This window comes from Polypterus senegalus, chromosome 10 (assembly GCF_016835505.1).
Source record: "Polypterus senegalus isolate Bchr_013 chromosome 10, ASM1683550v1, whole genome shotgun sequence".
In the NCBI taxonomy this organism is placed as follows: domain Eukaryota; kingdom Metazoa; phylum Chordata; class Cladistia; order Polypteriformes; family Polypteridae; genus Polypterus; species Polypterus senegalus.
In genome coordinates this window covers 133,649,557-133,669,040 of record NC_053163.1, presented here as the reverse complement: position 1 = coordinate 133,669,040, position 19,484 = coordinate 133,649,557, and the positions used below count along the sequence as shown (strand labels likewise).

General features: G+C 39.1%; 2 protein-coding genes across 7 annotated transcripts in view; both read right to left on the bottom strand.

The window, feature by feature from the left end:
* Nucleotides 1-2,489: 2,489 nt before the first annotated feature.
* On the bottom strand, nt 2,490-6,021 carry LOC120537642 (nicotinamide riboside kinase 2-like). Of its 2 annotated transcripts, XM_039766734.1 has the most exons (8): nt 5,812-6,021; nt 4,954-5,044; nt 4,252-4,300; nt 3,923-4,097; nt 3,668-3,739; nt 3,120-3,226; nt 2,915-2,997; nt 2,490-2,817 (listed from the first exon to the last, which is right to left on the bottom strand). In XM_039766734.1, exons 1-7 carry the CDS (start codon nt 5,835-5,837, stop codon nt 2,918-2,920), a joined length of 600 nt encoding a protein of 199 aa, XP_039622668.1. In that variant the 5' UTR covers nt 5,838-6,021; the 3' UTR covers nt 2,490-2,817; nt 2,915-2,917. The 2 variants fall into 2 exon arrangements, with proteins under 2 accessions (XP_039622668.1, XP_039622670.1); XM_039766736.1 differs by lacking the exons at nt 4,252-4,300; nt 5,812-6,021 and having other exon boundaries at nt 4,954-5,036.
* A 4,488-nt stretch (nt 6,022-10,509) lies between these two features.
* atcaya (ATCAY kinesin light chain interacting caytaxin a) overlaps nt 10,510-19,484 on the bottom strand; it is a 31,502-nt gene continuing 22,527 nt past the window's right edge. For 4 of the 5 annotated variants that reach the window (XM_039766732.1, XM_039766731.1, XM_039766730.1 and 1 more), the window contains 3 exons: nt 19,325-19,393; nt 19,059-19,122; nt 10,510-12,190 (listed from right to left, as the gene is read on the bottom strand). In XM_039766732.1, coding sequence (XP_039622666.1) covers nt 19,092-19,122; nt 19,325-19,393 — 100 coding nt within the window. In that variant the 3' untranslated portion in view covers nt 10,510-12,190; nt 19,059-19,091. Of the gene's footprint in view, nt 12,191-19,022; nt 19,123-19,324; nt 19,394-19,484 lie in introns of all 5 variants that reach the window. The other variant, XR_005635363.1, reaches the window with a different exon arrangement.

Here is a 19,484-nt window from a genome sequence, read left to right as displayed (position 1 = left end):
AGCCCAAAGGTAAATATAGTACATCAGCTGACATGCTCCTCATAAGTCCAAGACACGAGGTCAAAGGGTAAAGAATATGTCAAACTTGATGCTTTTAGGGTTTGTACCTGTTTAGTGTCATCCACATCACTCTAGAGGTAGACACTGTACCCTTATTGTTAGAGGTTATTTTTATTTTTTTTGTAGAATGCTTTGGACTTTGCATCAGTCAGATTGGAGTGTCATCTTACAGTAAATGCTGTTGAGAACCTATGTGACCCTGTAGAAAGTCACCTCACCTGTTAGTCCTACAAACGTGGACAGCAATTACAATCAGCACTCGGGATTGGTAATTTACTTAGGAGAAATGATAGCTAATAGAGGTTAGGCAGGGTGACGGAGTGGTTATGGCTTTGGACTTCAAGCACCAAGGTCCTGGGTTCAAATCCAACCACCAACACTGTGACCATGAGCAAATCACTGCACCTGCCTGTGCTCCACTTGGGAACAAAAACAAATGTGACCATTTGTATTTCCAATGTTATAATTCACCTTAGATAAAGGCATCAGCCTAACAGATACTGGAAATAGGCAAACACATTAATTTGCGTCGATTAGTGGCACACTTCCCTAAAAGCACAAATTAAATAACTGATTGTAAACGTAGGTAAAATCCATCCACTGGCTTTCTACAAGATGTCATCTGAAAGACATGACAACTTCCAATCATTTCAAGAGGACTTGGCCAGGCAAGACAAAAATGAGTCTAAAAATAGAAGTGTTTATCTCTTATGCTTAGGAACAATGTGGCCTGCTAAAACACATTGCTCCATATTAAAATGTCTCGCATCACTGGAGGAGCCAGCTCATTCCATACCATCAAGGACAGGTCCTATCTGCACATGACAGCTGTCACAGTTACTGTTGCTCATGATATTCATATTCAGCTACACCCACTCATTAGCTAGAGCATACATATTGAAATAGTGGCTGCTCAACATAACATAAGCTTACCTTTCTGTAGAAACTGAGAGGTACTTTGCAAGAGTACCCCACAATTGACAATTTGGGAGTCCAAATGCAAGTATACAGGTACACATATGTATCAAACCTTGCAGATATTAGAGTAGAATGAAAAATCTCCGCAAGATCTCACAGCCTTGCAGTCCACTCAAGGTTTCCTGCCCAAGTAAATATTGTAGACAGATATAGTACTATGCCAGAAGAGCAAGTCGGTGTTAGAGATGGGGAAACCCCAAGTGCCTCACTGCATATCCTTTGTCTACAGGTCTGACTCAGCAGCTGCACTTCTATGAAATGTAGCCTGCTGTGTCACTGCTTTGAGCTTTACCCTTCCATCTGACACTGTGCCTAGACTGGGCTGTCACCCACACCTGTGCCTGCTCATCAAACTTCTAATCTATGGAAGCAAGATGTAAAACGCCCAGGGACTTTCAACCAACAGATAGTAAGAGCCAGGACTGAAAATGGCTACTGCAACTAACAGTACAAGGTAATTATTGTGCAAAGCAAGTTTGACCTTTTGGTTTATACTCATCCTGTACCACCATTTCTTCAAACTTTAATAGTTGATACTAGTAGCCTGTTAGCTCTTAATCTTAACATATAAAACAGCTAATTTTCAAATTACTCAAGACTGACTGTCTACTTCATGTAGCTACTAGCTGATGGTTAAAGAATTCCAATCATTTTGGCTAGACCTATTCACGCATACCATTTGCGTTTTCCCTTAGAAAGCCAAGCCTATTAGGTTTCTGTTGCGTCTGTAGCTTTAGGACACATTACTAAGAACACTATTGAAATATTCTTGGCATAAACCAGTGTTATTTTCAATTTTCCTGCATGTTTGACTTGAGCGAGCCAAAGACAGAAAATATTGCTTGGAGTGCCTAGCAGTAGGCATCATAGTGACTATGCAGTTTTAAGCTCCCAATTCCCTAAGCAAAGAATTGAAAATATACATATAAATTACTCAAACTTGTTACTCTGAATGAACCCATGGCAAAGTAGTTTATACTTTTTTACTCTGATTGGAAAAATATAGCAACATAAAACTAGAAGCAGCAGATCCTTAGAACAGAAGGTTTCTAACAGCTAGAGGACAAAAGTCTTATGACTGGATGTCAATTTAATTTCAAGTAATGCAGTTCAGTATCTGGATCAAAGACAGCAAAGTATTGAAGTAGCTATCAAGGTGAACCTCCCCAGTCCTGTCAGTTTAAAGCAGGCTCTTTGTAGCAGTATCTGTAGACAAATTTGGTGACACCATCTTCTTGACATAGCTTCCAAGTGGCTTTGTTTAGGAAACTTCACAGTATTTACTCTCATTATTATAAAACCTACATAAACCTAGCATCCCTGTTAAAATCAAGATGTTTCACTTTTCTGTGCAGAGGAACACTTAATTTCTTCTGGTATGTTGTACCAAATGTTGTTTTGATAATTTATTCTACAACCATAATATAAAATGGGATTGATAACACCATACCTAAAATACAAGTATGAAATTTAATATAAAAAAAATCAAAAAAACTGATCTAGAGATCATATGAATGCAATTAAAAAGCAGTTACAGGCAAAGTTTACAAATTATTCATATAAACATGACACAAGATAATAAAATATGTCGCATTAAAATCTTGAGCTTGCCATTTCTTACTTTGATGTATCAAATAAAAAAAATAAAACATTTTCAAATGCAAAATGTTTAAAATAAGTTATTCCTCCCTGACTATTTACATCAAGTAACCAAATAGGTGCCAGTACATCTTCACGCTTGACGAACTTCTATTTACAATTCTGTACACTGGTCAGCCACTAGAAAACAAGAAAAAAACAAGAAAAAAAAAAAAATCAAACTCTGCAGTCAACAAGCAAACCTACACTACCCAAAGCTCCCAGTTATGCTCCTTACCTTTCAGCTATTCAGCATGTTCCTAATTGCTTCATAAACCTGATTAAAGAGCTGCTCTCTGGTTTTCAAGCCATCCAGGTACTCTGGAAACATTACAAGTAGGATGGAAAGTAAACACCTAAACCATATTCACGGACTAATGGATTAATCCTAAGAAACAATGTAATACTCCTCTGCTTTGGTTGGTGGATAAAATTGTACCTACCAACTTCAACAGGGCTGCTTTCCATTTCCTTCCTGTATTTTAGATACATTGGCCAAACATGTCCATCAAAGAGGCCAGGAGGATCAGGGACAGTGTACTTTCGCGTGCTGAAAAGAAAATTTATATTAAAGCAGAGTCATAGGCTAGAACACGTTCTACTAAACTGGGATGTCTATGCAGAATCACGACTGAAGTAGTTTGTCAGTGTAGTTATGTCTTACATGAGTTCCTTTCATGTTGCAATGCATGAACTTAATGTTGGGGCAAGTTTAAGAAAGGAATGCTTATATTTAAAAAAGTTTGACACCTTAAAGTAGTATTTTGTGTTCTATTAAAATGCACGCACACAATATCACTTTAGCATACTCAGAAATGGAAATGCAAATAACGTTTTCAAAAATGTGCAGGTTAAGTTGATTGGCAATTTCAAATTGACCGTGTTTGAGAGTGTTGTGTTGGGCCTGAAATAGACGAACGTCCTGCCTTGCACCTAGTGTGGCTGAAAAAGCTTTAGCTTTTAAAGGAGTTTGAGAACCTTGTTAAATTACCTTCGCCTCCTTTTGCACTCTTCATAGGGGACAACAATGTAGTAGCAATGACTGAACAGCTCTATCAAAGGTCTGTTAAGACAAAAGGGAGAATGTATAGGTCTTTTTTCAAGGTATGTCACTTTAACAAACTAGGTAGATCGGAATATTTAAACTGGAAAAAAAAAACCACACACATTACACATAGATTTTCACTATTGAGGAAAAAATGAAGACAAAGTATTGTAGGTACACATAGGTGATCAAGGACATTACCTGTAGTTATACAGCAGAAAGCCTTCTACTATCAAAATATGTGTCTGTTCCTCAGAGGCAGGTCCCTCCAACTCCGGGGACACTTGGATACCATGAGAACGGGCAAATTTCACAGGATTCTCCAGCCAGGCTTTAACAGTGTTCACCATTGCTTCCATATCTAAAGAGGTCATTACTGCAAAGGGACAGAAAAGCAGACATAACTCTCAAAAACACAAACTAGAAAACAAATTAGAAGAGTGATATTTTAACCTTACTTGTTTTATATAGGTTATGCTAACAAAAAATTTATAAAAAGATGGTTTCCTACAGTGAAAGCCACTTCTTACCATCCCATTGCTTAAAGCCGTCCTCACCAACCAGTATCTGATCTTGTGGCTGAAATTACAGTGATCAATAAAACAATGCTGCAACCACACAAGGACCAGTTAGTTCAGACTTGATCACACCCTGTCCACTGGAAGACGTGTGATCACTAGAGCAAAAGCAGCTCACTAAAAAGACAGCAGGAAGGATGGATGGATGATGGGGTCAGAACAAAAAGGACCCAGCAGTCTGGTCAACAGGTATTTATAAAAAATGGTCATGTCCATGTAAGAAACACTTGGTGCTTTACAAGACTTCCGCTTTTTAGCGGAGCTGAAAGACAGGTGGCTGCAAGTAATATCGTTGCAGTTGAAGTTGTTGAGCAGCTGACTGCAGAGTCCTGTAAACCTAACCCCAAGAAAGGAGGGTGGGCGTAAGAAGACAACTGATAAGAATGAGAATTAAAGGCAAAGCTAACGAAAATGAGATGAAAGTCTACGCTGTTATATCAGCATCCATGAAATCTGCTTTACTATATATAATCATACAAAAAAGATATAAAATCTCAAGGTAATTCACTTTAATATATTTACAGAATCAGAAATGGTTATCGGCTAGATCTCACCCACCCTCCCATTTAACTGAAAGTATTTGCTAGACACCAACATCGGACAGCACGATAAGAGCCCTGCACTCCTCAGATATGGAGAGGGGGAGACACTCACCTTGAAGAAATCGTCCTGGTGAACGACGCAACAACCTGGAAACGCGTTGACAAGCTTGTTCGTCAGAGTGGTTTTCCCACCATTGGTCATGCTAAACAGAAATGTTAGGCACATTGAAAAAAAGAAGTTAGAAATTTGTGCAGAGCGAAGTGGAGAGGAGGGGGTGGTGTAAGCACATTTCATATTTGGCAAACAGAAGAAGGAAATTAACAGAAATGCGAATCGTAGCAGTTTCTCTTCTATCACCTGTTCAGAAAATATGTCCCTCCGAGATAGGAGCGGGAGACGTAAATATCAATGACAAAAAATTAAAATCTAACGGCTTCTGCCGCCAAAACGCGACCGCCTAAACAGAGAACTGCCAGATTAGCAACGTCACTTTGCGCTAAGGGGAATCCGTTTTTAGTAATTATTTTTGGCAACGGCAGCACTGCTAAAAAAAAATATATATAAAAATCCGGCGGCAAAAAAGAAGGTTTTGTTTTGCGCGCGTGACAAGTGCGAGCCCCGAGTGCACGCAGTTGGCGCGCGCCACACTTTCAAATCTCCCGCGCACCTTCACTCGCAAATGTTTCACGGGAAAGAAGCCCGACTTGAAATACAAATTACAAAAATGATAATGGTAATAAAATGAAACACATGCGTAAAAGTAGGAATCACTAACAACAATTTAAAAAAACAATTAAAAATAAACGGAACTACTATGCAGGCCCACACGTGCAGTTAAAGAGGCTTGTGGCTCGTAAAATACAGATACAGAAATAGGTTGTGACATGCAAACAGTGATATTCACAAACAGCATTACTTTGCTTCTTTAAAATTTGCAACATGAATGGAAAAGAAAGCAAATCGACTTACCCGCCAATGCCTATAATGTACTTCATGATTCTTTCTTTTTTGGTCTTGAGCTTGAGAGTTAGGTAACTTAAGCAGAGTAAGATACAATGTATTTCGTTTTTTTATTTAGAATAGTTAAAAGTACTTGCAGCTAGTACATTTCCCTTTCTCTGTCTCTCTATTTTGCCAGCACTTTATGGTCCTTTACTATTTCATTGATAAAAAGAGCCCCCGTCCTTTAAATATATAGCTTTCCTCGCATCGCGTCATTTTTTTCGTCACGCCCCTTTGGTAGAAGGAACCAATCAACGATCGGCGTATTGTTTACGCGTAGCTCTCCTCCCTCTCATGACGTGCTCGCAGCCCAATTTGTCCCCAAACTGAAAGACGCGTCGGGGGGTTTCTCGCGTACGTGATACAGGAAAGTAAAAGAGGGCAATGGCATTTAACAAAGATCGTGGAAGGTATGCCAGTCAGCACTACGAAGCAATATTCCAACCTATTTTATCTTTTTCCAAAACTCAAAAGGAAGAAGAGGCAGCACCTGATTGCCCTCAGTACATTATCATCCTTTTGACTTCCGTTGCTGGTGATTGCGTATATTTTAGAATGTTAGTTTTTCATCGCTTTTATGATTTTTACAGATATAAATCACAAAAGTTTCAAGGTCTCGGAATCATCCAGACTTAATGTATAAAACCGACTTTACAAATTTTTGTTATATTGTAATATTATTTATTACATATTACTTGCTATTCGGCACGCTGCCAGGAGGTGAACATTTGTCAGATTCGCGCTGTTATTTAATAACTTGGGGCAGACCTGAAACCACAAATTCAGACAGATCCCACAAAAGACCACCAGTTTCACTGGATGTTTTAACAGTAAAGTAAAAATGTGAAGATCTTCAAGTCAATTGTAAGAACATATGTGTTATTGAAAAGGTAAATGTTGAGATGCACTACTTTTCAGCTATTATTATTACATATTAATTATAAAATATATTGTAAATTTTAATCTGAAAGATATTAATCTGCATTCAGCATATGGAATATACTATATGCATTTATTATTGTTATCAATGTAACTATTTCTGAATACACCTCTGTACAAAATACGCTTATGTAAATGATCATAGCTTTCTACTCTAGTATGAAATACACTTAATAATAACATCCAGAGATGGCAGCAACAAAATGGAAACATTAGTGAATAATATTTACATGTACAGTTCAGTTTTTTCTCTCATTAGCACACTCCATAGTAGATAAGACTTTCTGACATTCATTTCTTTCACTGAAAATGCCCAACACATTTGTTAGTTCAGAACTGGGGCAGAGTTTGAGCAACTGAAGAAGTCCGCTGTGTTGACAAAAAATGCAAATCAGATGAGTCTCAATAGAGTTTTAAATATTTTGACTATTTTTATTCAATAAACCTGTGTAGATAGGCAGATATTATTATTATTATTATTCTTATTATGATTATTATTATTATTATTATTTGGCTGACCACTTTATTGAAGGTGGCTTGGAACATTTGAAATAGATACTGTAGATAGACATATAGACATTTATTATTATCAAGGAATTAACCAAGGAAATATACATTTGAGATAGATAGATAGATAGATAGATAGATAGATAGATAGATAGATAGATAGATAGATAGATAGATAGATTATTTGTCCTAAGGATGAAATTTGCATAATTCTCAAATCAGCACACTATTAACATCTGTGGTCCTTCAACGTAAATGTGTGGTTCTATTTTGGTGTGACAAATTGTGGCTTCAGACACAAATGTATGTGCAGGTAATGCCTGATGTAAAAAGTCATGAGTAGCTATTTAGACTTTCTTTGTCATTAAATCAAAGAAGCCAGGATGTTTATGGTAGAGGATAGTTTTGAGAAGCCCTAGTGGTCATGGTTTGAATAGCTGGGATATTATGGCTGACTTTATTTTGAATTGCTAAATTAGCCTTGGCTTGTGTAACACAACTAGTCAGGCACAAGGAAATCCTGTTGATCACAATTAGAATAGTGTATTTAATCAGGTTTATGGTGGCTCATGTAATCAGGATCAGGATGGCTCGGATGACCATTTCCTACATGAGGCTGTAGAAGTGCTGGATAAAGTCCAGAGTAGAGCGACTAAGCTGATTCCAGGGCTATAGGGAATGAGTTACGAGGAAAGATTAAAAGAGCAAGGCATTTTGAGTTTAAGCAAAAGAAGATTAAGAGGAGACATGTTTAAAATTATGAAGGGAATTAGTCCAGTGGATCGAGGCTCCGAGCACATTTCTCCAGTTTTGATGTCACTACACTGGTTACCTGTATCATTCAGAATTGACTTTAAAATACTGCTTATGGTTTACAAAGCCTTAAATAATCTCGCCCCATCTTATATATCGGAATGTCTGACACCCTATATTCCAAATCGTAACCTTAGATCCTCAAATGAGTGTCTGCTTAGAATTCCAAGAGCAAAACTTAAAAGAAGTGGTGAGGCGGCCTTCTGCTGTCATGTACCTAAAATCTGGAATAGCCTGCCAATAGGAATTCGCCAGGCTAATACAGTAGAACACTAAAACACTGCTGAAAACGCATTTCTTTAATATGGCTTTCTGATAACTTCACCTTCATTTAATCCTGATACTCTGTAAATTCAATTCATTATAATAACTGTTCATGGTGGCTCTAAAATCCGTACTGACCCCTACTCTCTCTTCTGTTTTTTTATCCAGTTTTCTGTGGTGGCGATCTGTGCCACCACCACCTAATCAAAGCACCGTGATGTTCCTACATTGATGGATTAAAAGCCAGAAGTCTACATGACCATCATCATCAAGCCCTTCCGTGAGAACCCTAAATACAAAGAGGACTGTTTCATTTATGTTAGGTAGAATGCCCAGAGGGGACTGGGCGGTCCCGTGGCCTGGAACCCCTGCAGATTTTATTTTTTCTCTCCAGCCCTCTGGAGTTTTTATTTTTTGTTTTTTCTGTCCTCCCTGACCATCGGACCTTACTCTTATTCTATGCTAGTTAGTGTTGTCTTATTCTAATTCTTACTTTGTCTTTTATTCGTCTTTTTCTTCATCATGTAAAGCACTTTGAGCTACATTATTTGTATGAAAATGTGCTGTAGAAATAAATGTCGTTGTTGTTACTTTAAAATTAGTTCAGCAAGAACAAGGGGACACAACTGGAAACTTGTTAAGGGCAAATTTCACACAAGCATTAGGATGTTTTTCTTCAAACAGAGAACAATTGATCCGTAGAATACGTTACCAGGTAGTGGCTTGATAATATTTTGGAAAAATTAACTGGATAGTACTGGTGAACTTTGTTGGCCTGAATGGCCTGTTCTCATCTAGACTGTTCTAATAATCCAATTGATCAAGTTTATGGTGTACTCTCTGAGGAAGATCAGGGTGATCTATCTGATGGTTCAGCATTAAGGATGTTCAGAAAGTTAGAATTAAAGTGGCCCACCTAATCAGCTTCCGGGTGATCCGGGTAATCAGGCTCAAGGTGGGCAAACTACTCATGAACTACTCATGGTAAGAATCACCTGGTTAATCAGGCTCAAGGTAGATCATCTAGTTTGGATTAAGATAGTTAAATTAATCAGTCCTAAGGTGGCCCAAATGATCAGGTGATCAGATTCACATTGTTTCAGCTATGTTTTCTTAATCTTAGATGCAAATTCAGTCTCCTTTGCAACGCAATAAAGGACAAACTTAAGCCATTAACAGGCCAGGACACAGCAGCTTAACAGTAATGTAGATTCTGGCACAGTGTTATTTTAATATTGTTTATTTAACTCCTCTCTTTGGCCTCCTAAACTTGTGAAGTGGTACTCACATGTTCGCAATTAGTTCATGAGCAGAATGTGTGAAGTATTTTAAATGCATGTGTCAAGGACACACTGCTCTGGTACCCTTGATAAAATGGGGAAATTAATGGGTTAAGCTTAGCGTGATCCAAGTCCCCTCTCGTGCAGAAGCTCTATCTAAAAATAGAAGAGTCCAGTACAGAAAGATTGGCATACTAATCTGGGGGCAGTGGCCCAGGGGGCCTGGCCTGATAGACTAAAATTAGAGACGCACTGATGGCATCCGCTCTGTGTAGGGAGACCTGCAAAAAGAATCAGGGAGTGGACCTGCGCCTCAAGCTTTTTATCCAATACAAATTCTGTAAAGCAAAGTTAGAGATAAAAAGATTTTAAACAAATCAATGTTTTGTACTGGTTTTACATTCTCTGATGAAAGTCATTACCAAGTGGAAGTTTGGCTTAAATTAAAGTGTCTTCCTAAAGGTGCACAGATGACCTATGAAGAACACTTAAACACTTAGACTCTGAGTAACCTAAATGAAACTTTTTTCTGTGTTGGCACTGCCATAGCCCACTGGGTCTGTTAGTGACATATACCTATCATGCCATACATGAAGCACTTCTAAACTCATTCATTACTTTGCTTGAATGGGTCTGATGAACTGGGACCACTGGGAGGAGCATTGACACTGACCTTTTTAACTGTGCCAGAAAAGAAACTTGCAAGAGGACTTGTATGTGCACAACATATTTAATGAGATTTTGTTGTCTTGGAAGCAGATTTTGAGTACAGAGGACTTTTCCCAGTTTCTTCCAAAAGCTCTTAGCAAAATGCAAATATGTTCATTTGTCATAGTGATATAAGAAATGACCACAGTTCAAGTTTGTTTCATCATCCATGTGTTTATACATTTATGCCTGTCTATGAAAAAAAGCTTACATTGTAGCCAGGAAAAAAATGGAGAAATAAATAAAGAAGCTTAGTATCCTTGGCCAAACACGTGTTTGTCTCCCCACAACATAACAAATGTTTCCAGGGTCATTTAGGATCTGTCCATCGAGCACTGAGATACAATTGCATATGTGTACAGTTTGGTGGACAGGGCCGGGGTGTGTCATTTGATGGACTCATGACATTTTTGTGTGTGCTGCTCTCAGTCACTTCTGCCGTCAACTCTGGCTGACTGGGATCTCCCAATTCTCAACTGTCTAACGTCAACTTCTCACCATATGTCCTGAGCAACCCTCATTATTTTCTGTACATTTGTAAATACTCCATCATCATCTTCTATACCCTATTAATTCCAAGCGTCCTTCTTGCCCATGTAACTCAACTGTATAATTCCCAAAGCAGACTCTGTCACCTTACTGCACACTCTTTACTGTACAATGTCTCACAGCCCTACACCCTGATGTGCTGACTCAGTCCCTGACTGTATATTTTCACCCCGACACCAAACTTTACACCCTTTTGTACACCCAGCCACACCCTCTGTACACTTTCAGCATCCCAATGCTCACCCCATATACCCCACGTCTTTCTTGTTCATGCTCACTGTTTCCTCAATGTGCCCCAATATGTAAAAACACTCCCTCTATACACCCCAAAAGTCAACACCATGGATTACAATCCAGACAACATCGACTCCTTCACACCCCAAGACCTCTCTGTAACAGTGTATGTTGTGTCACAGCACATCCGAGTGTACATTTCCATTAAATCCAGTGTCACAATTTATTGTCCCACTAATCCCTGTACATTACTGCATAGTTCCTCTCAAAACCTTAGTGTAGGCGTCCATTGGGCCAACATCTCAGTTTTGTCTACCACTAATTCAGGCCATTTTGTAGTATTTTCTTACCCTAACATTGTCAGATTTAGGTACCCGTTCCATCCTGACACCATTAGCCATGCCACCATGGGGTCTGACATTCTGCCCAGAATAGATGAAGACTATCCATAATTTAAGGGAAGCAAATAGGCCACAAACAACCACAGGGATATGTCTGTGACATCACACTGGAAAATTAAAAAAAAAAAGTGGCTGAATGTCAGAGCTTCATTGATTAGTAGAAGGAAATGGAGATACTGTTATTGGAGGGTTTGAAGTATGGCATCTGGTAGGGACACAATCTCAAATATTTGTGGCAGTGTGTAGGAATTTCCACGCCAGGGAAAGCTTTTCCAGTGTTTCCAGAAGATGTTTGTATTCCTTGGGTAGAGGATGCGGCCCAGCCATGTCTACCCTTGAGTCTGACGGGCCACTGGCCTTGTGCATTGCACAGATGAAAATCAACATCTAGTAAATTAAAAGATTCTTCAAGGAAATAGGACCCCAGGAGGATGGCTGCAGGACACAGGCTAGGTCACTCATTGACATAAGGAGAGGTCTGATGACACAAACAATGGGGGCTGGATTCATCACGAAGGTGCACTGTATCATCAAAGAAGAAAACACAAGGAAAGTTGGGCCTTTGGCCTTTTCTGTGTTTGAGTCCTGCAGCTCTGTAAACACACACACGCTTATATACAGATTAGTGACTCCTCCTTCTCTTGATTATCTCTGAAAAATAAAATAAAAATCAGCATTAGAAAGTCTAGCACAGACTTGTAAGTTCCAGATCTGATCCAGAAAATGAAAGCCGATAAAAGGCCGGCAGGTCTGATGGAGTCGGGTGGAGCCTGATAATCCTTTGGTCATGGTTTATCCAGTTATTCCTCCCATCTAACTCTGCTCCTTCTGCTTTTGTAAAATACTGCATTGTGATAATGGTTCATGAAGTTTTTAAAACTGTAAAGGGAGTCATTGAGATTATAGAAATCTGTCCGGGTCAGTTGGTATTACCTTTCCCAAACAAGATGCCAAAATAACAGGGGGACATGGGAAGACCATAGACCATGACAATAACCTTGGGCTACAGAGTTGCCGTGCCTTCCTCCAGCTGTTCCAGTTTAGATTCCAATGGGGTTCCTTGTGAACTGTAGTTTAGGAAGAAACCCTACTGTGAACCTCTGGGGCTGCTGTGGGAAGCTCTGGAGATGTGAAGGTTTATTATTCTTTAGAGGCTCTATCTGATCTGGAATTGCTTGCAGTTTACACTCCTGGAAGTACTCCCACGTTGTGCTTTAAAAGAAAGACATTTTAAAATGTCCCATCATGTGTTTGAATGTTGGTGAGTGGACCATGTACTTCCTACTTTGCTCCCAAAGCTTCTGGAACAAGCTCGTCACCATCACCCGGAATTCCCATAGTATAAAAACATTAAAGTACTGTTATTTATTAAGGTTGTCTCTCCCATACAAGTAAACTAACTCATAATCCCTCTTTGAAAATAATACAAAATAAAATATAACGAACCACACCAAAAAGAAGGTAGATAAATACAGCTCTTTTAAAATTAACATACAGTCACAACAGCTTTCTTGCTGAAAGGTATAAGGCATGCAGAGTAAATGAGCCCACTCTGCTCCTCTGTGTCCAAATTGCATGCTTTTGCAATTATTAGTGTTGTGTTATCTTATAACTGTGTCTTTATTTGTAGATATGTAAAGTACTCTGGGTTAGCAAATGGAAGAGTACAATACAAGAATAAATTGAACTGAGCTGAACTGTAAGAATCAGTACGCTGTTCTGGGTTGGCTTCCACCTTTCACCCGGTGCTGCTAGGATTGGCTCCTGTCTCACATCTCCTGACTTTAAAAATGCATGATTGGCTAGATGAATTCCAATGAGTGTCACAGAATCCAAATCCAAAGTCCAAATCCCATTTCTGTCTGTGTGTGGAGTTTGCATATTCTCCCATTTTAATGTATGATTTTTCCATTGTACTGTTTTTCACTCACATCACAGACACCTTCATGTTAGGTTAATTGGTAACTTCTGGTAAAAATGAATGTGAATATGTACTGGATTGTGCACTATGGGGTTTGTGTTGTCTGTATAGCCTTTGGTCCCCTGTAACACTTAGCTCTATTAAGTAGGTTTGAAAAGAAATGCATGGATGGATGGGTTTACAATAAGACACCACTGTCTTAGTTATGAGCTCTGGTACCTTACACCTCCAGAATCCAGGGTACAAACACTGTCCCAAACAATGTTTAGATTGAGAGTCTGCACATTTGACCTGTAGCTAAACTCAGGACTTTTAGATAGACTTACTGTTTGGAGGAGCAGAGAATTGGCATTAATGATAAGGTGAACCTACAGCATGTGGCCACCATGTGCATGACAGACAGAGAGACAGACAGACAGGCAGATAGATAGATAGATAGATAGATAGATAGATAGATAGATAGATAGATAGATAGATAGATAGATAGATAGATAGATAGTACTTTATTTGTCCCACTTCTAAAACCTGTTTTAGGTTAGTTTGAATGGCAAGTCTAATCAGACTTAGTATGAGTGTTCAAACCCTGAAACAGATTGGTGATCTGCCCAAGGATGATTCCTGCCATATGCCTGATGCTGCTCGGCTAGGCTCTGTTTCTCTTGAAAATGAAAGAATTGTGGGACTGACAATTGGTTGTTTAAACAGCTCAATGAGGACCTGTGTATCTAGCTTGGGTTTTCTATGCAGCTGACATGTTCCCATAGTGTAGCTAGACAATACTTTTAGCTGTTTTGTTTCTATATTAAGGTAACAGCAACTGTGGATTTACATTGCGAAATCAACTTCCATGTTTGCAGAATGCAGAATCAAGACTTTTCATTGTTACATGTTCATATTGCAAACCTGGCCACCATGTGTGTAATACACAATTACCACATTGTAACTGGGCTATGCATTTATTCACACGGTGTCTAGAACAAAGTGGTACACACTGTTTGGATTACATAATCAGGCACCATAGGTCTTCACTGTCCACTCAGTCACTGTGTGTAAAGTTTTCAGCATTATCACATGAGTGTTCAGGTTAAATAATGAGTCTTTGAGTGTCTAGGGTATTTCTCTATCATGTGTCCTGATAGTACTGTTAGTTGTTTAGAGCCAGAATGGTGGTGGTGGTGGTGCTGTGGTTAGCACTGCTACCTTTTAGTTGTAAAATCCTAGATTTGAATCTCAGGCACTGGCACTGTCTGTGTGGTGTTCACATGTGGTCCTCATGCGTAGGTTTTACTGTAACATGTGTCAGGTAATTGCCAAATTAAATGTGTTAAGGTTTGTACATAAGTGTGCCCTGTAATGGACTGGTGCCACATCCACTTCACATCTTAGTCCACTTTAAAAGATGTTATATGGTCCATTATGTTTAGGATCAGAAACAACGTTAGCCCTGTCCATTTTTTTTACTTTGTTGTTATGTGTTCAAGAGTTATCAATATCAAAGAATAAGGCTTTGTCTCTTTTATATCTTCTTGGAATTTGTCAAGACTCATGCTGGGGTTCTTATCTTGGATTTCTCATCAGTTTTTATTCCCAACAAACACCACATTCTTGTTGAAGGACTTTTTTTTTTTAGATGGACTTTAGCTTGGTAGGGTGACTGACTTTTTACAAGACAGGATTCAAAGAGTGAAAGTCAATGGTAATCTGTCTGATATGCCCTCCTCATCTACGAGGGTGTCCCAGATGTGTGTTCTTTCACTTCTTTTGCACTAATTGATGTTGCAGTAAACCTGAATGTAGGTTCAATAATTCCCTATAAGCTCATGACCAAGCTCAGGGGCCTGTGCCTAAACTGCTTCATTGATCAGCTGTTTTTTTTAACTTCCTGAAAGGCAGATCACAGGTGGTTCAAGTGGATGGCCGCACTTCATCATCCCTCACTTCCACCACAGGAGCTCCATAGGGCTGTGTTCTGAGCCCTCTCCTGTACTCTCTCTGCACATATGACTTCACAGTTGCACATGCCTCTAACATCATTGTCAAACTGTTGACAAATCTGTTGTAGGCCTGATATCTAACAGCAGTGACCAGGCTTATCTTAATGAAGCAGTGAGTCTGTCACACTGGTATCAAGACGACAGTCTAATCCTGAATGTGAGCAAGAAAAAGGAGCTGAATGTGGACTGATGAAGAAAACAGTAGAGGCACTACCACCCCTTCAGTATTAGCAGCATGCAGGTGGAGAGGTTGGACAGTTTTAGATACCTTGATATCCATATCTCAGTGAACCTAACCTGATCCAAACACACCTACACTTTGGTGAAGAAGAAACAACAACATCTTTACCACTTCACACACCTCAGGGAATTCAGGCAGTCCTCCCCATTACTGAAGAACTTTTACACATGCATCATTAAACGCATTCTGACAGGAAGTATTACTGCCTGGTTTGGGAACAGCATGTAGCAGGAGTGTATGGATTTACAGAGGGTAGTGTGGTCAGTTGAAAGCATCACAGGGAGGGCATTCCCTAATTCTGAGGACATCTACACCAAGCAATGGCAGACCAGAGCAAAGAAAATTATCACTGAAACAAGCCATCCCAACAATGGGTAACCGATATAGCTTTTATATTCTTCTGAAAGGCATAGTCATCAGAGTTGAGCGACTAAATATTTCACTACATACCGTGTTTCCCCGAAAATAAGACCTACTCCGAAAATAAGTCCTAGCATGATTTTCAGGTTGCTCTGTAATATAAGCCCTACCCCAAAAATAAGCCCTAGTGAAGATCGTCAGCTGAAAAGTAAGGCACCTAAGGCCAGGTTTATACTTCACATGATGCGATGAGTGTGCCAAAACATCCATTAAAATTCCGAGGACGCCTTGCCACAATATCTCTGAAAAGGATGTTCAATGATTACATCCATCAATTCGTGGATGTTCCCATTCCAGCAGCATCGGCGCAAGACAGAAACATAATCTCTGGACGGGGCATCAGCTCATCGCAAGGTGAACACAAGCACACACATACACTGGCGTCATTGTAGCTTCACCAAATACCCAAACCTTCATGTCTTTGGATGGAAAACTGAGCACACTGTGGAAACCCACTAGGAAAACATGGAAACTCTAGGCAGGGATCACAAAGGACGTGACTCCCTGTGAGACAGCAGCGTTACCGTTCTGCCACCGTGTCATCCCATATGTGTAACTATTAGCAGTATTCATTAATTTAAATAAAGTTAACGATTTATCTGTAATATGTAACATACATACTTTAATGCATTTCATAATGAAAGTCATATCAAGTATAAATCTAAGAATTCTAAATATGCAGAGAGCTGGAATATTTTAAATTTAATGTGTTCTGTGTGGCGATGCTGCTTGCCGGTGCTGTCAGGTCAGGAGGAAGACTTATAAGCACGTAGCGATTTAACAACTGGGTCTGGTTTAAGATGACATTTACGACGGTCTACTTTAATGATAAAGTAAACTACAAGAGTACACAGGACATTGAGTTTAAAACTGAAATTTCCAATTTAATCACAAAATAGACATTTTCATTATGTCCTTATTTTTTTTCTCTGTGGCTCAAATACGTCACATTCTGATGGTATTGTAAAGGTGCAAAAAAGACGGCACAGAAGATGGTATGTGAGACTTTTAAAATGTATCGTGTCATTACTTTAGGGAACATGCAACGCTTGAATATCAAAGCACCACAAATGCATTTGTATGTCGGCATTTTGCTTCACAACATCGAACCATTCATCGAACATCAAAACTCGCACATCGATCCTGGAGGATCCTAAAAGCGGCTGGAGTAGCAACAAATTAAGGCTGAAATTCAGGGTTTTGAATGTGGAGAGTTACGACGATATTCCAGAAGAAGATGACATGACTGTACTTGGATAAATGTATATTGTTGTACATGAATAAATATAACATATCCACTGAAAATAAGCCCTAGTGCATCTTTTGGGGCAAAAATTAATAAGACCCTGTCTTATTTTCGGGGAAACACGGTATTATACTGTATGTATGATTTGTATGTGAAAAATATCATTTGAATTTGATTTGATTTTTAATTTTATTTGATCTTAAAATTTACCGAGGACTCAATGATTGTCCATTGAAAAATGGTTTTATTAATTGATGTGATGGGATTGTTCTACAAGATGACACTACAAAAACTAGGAAATAATAATTGATGATAGTCAAAACACCATTTCTCCACAGGAAACAATTATCAAGGACCAGTCACTGCAGACTGTTGATGGTTCTAAATACTTTATATTAATCATAGACTCAAACATTTAATCAAATACAGAAGCAGTCTGCAAAAATTGACAATAACACCTCTTGTGTCTAAAGAAGTTGAGCCATTTTAGTGTGAATGCTAACATCATGTAATTTTTTTAATAAATCTCATACTGAATCTGATTTAACTGATGTCCAGCTGGCTTGGTTTGGAAATTCTTAATGTCTATCCATTTATCCATTTTCTAAACTTGCTTATATGCAGTGCAGGATAGGGAAGCTGAAGGTTATCCTAGTAAACATTGGGCAAAAGGCAGGACAAATACCTGGAATAGACTCCTACCTATCACAGGGTAAGTACACACACACACACACACACACGTACGCACGCACGCACGCATCCAGGGTTTGTTCTTGTCTTGCTTCCAATGCCTCTATGATAAGCACTGGCTCCCTGTGCCCCGGGTGTGGAGAATGTGATATGGTAATGGATGAAGGCTGGAAAAATTAAACTATTGCTGAGCCAAATATGGCCAGGACACCACCAGTGGAAAAGGTCTGTTCAAGATGTTGTGGGTGTAAAGAATATTCATCTCTTACTGCACATACTGAATATTGCTATGCAGTGAGTTAAGCATGAAGAGAAAAATACCAACCCCTACAAACCTAACTGAAATGGCAGTCCAACAGCTATCAATCCTATCTTAAATGGCTATTGCTGACCAGTATAACTTGCAAGAACTGAAATCTTAGATGTAGTAGCAGAATCTGCTGACATTTTTGTTCCTGCAATAAGAGGTGCAGATCCTTCCTTGTTTAAAAACATATGACACAGACATTTGTATCCCAGCTTTCTTCTCATATTCTAAAGATACACAAGTTAAGCAACTCCAAACTAGCTTTGTATGAGCGAATGTTGGTGTGCTTGTGAGAGGACTGCAGAATAGACTGGCTCCTACCTCATGCTCAATTTTGCTAGGACAGGCTCTGACCCCACTAACATAGAAGTGGACTGATTAAGTTAGAAAATGGATGGACAAAATTGTCATCTATTCAGACCACACAACTGTCGCTTTGTATCCAAACTATGAATTTAGTAGTTCTGTGTCAATTTCAGGCATTTAGAAATGTGCCCATGTTGTTCAGTAAGATGACGTGAGCCAATCAGCTCCACGTCACAGATTTGACTGCTGAGAATCAGCACGTGTGCAACTAGATTGGTTGTGCCCAGTCTCAATGACATTTTGGAAACAGTGCTCACTGTACAAGTTAAGTTTGAGTCACCGGGTGAGTTTCTGTCACCTGCTGTCACTGAAGCAGCACATGAACATGTCTGACCTCAAGAATGTCCAGCTGTTTTCCTCCTGGCATTTACACTTCCTCTTCCACTGCAGACCCAGTCCTGTGTTTCAGAAATACAGACATCTGATATATTAGTTTGGTAACTGATATTTACAATTTGGCATATTATACTTTTAAAAGATTTAACAACAATAAAATATAATAATAAATGGGGGATGGGATTTAATTGCCACACAGTTCTGTATAGAAGGAAACTCCACAAATGGTCTGCTAAATAGACTCAAAGGAAGACCCTAATTTACCTTTCTCTGGAAGAAGATTGTTGCTGTGGTTGTTGCTGTGGCTGCTGATGTTGCTGTTCCTCCTCCATCCTGCAGGAGGCCAAAAAAAAAAGGCACACCTATGTTAGCCACCTGTCATTCCTACAACTACCTGCCTATGCTTGTTTGAGTCCACACTTAG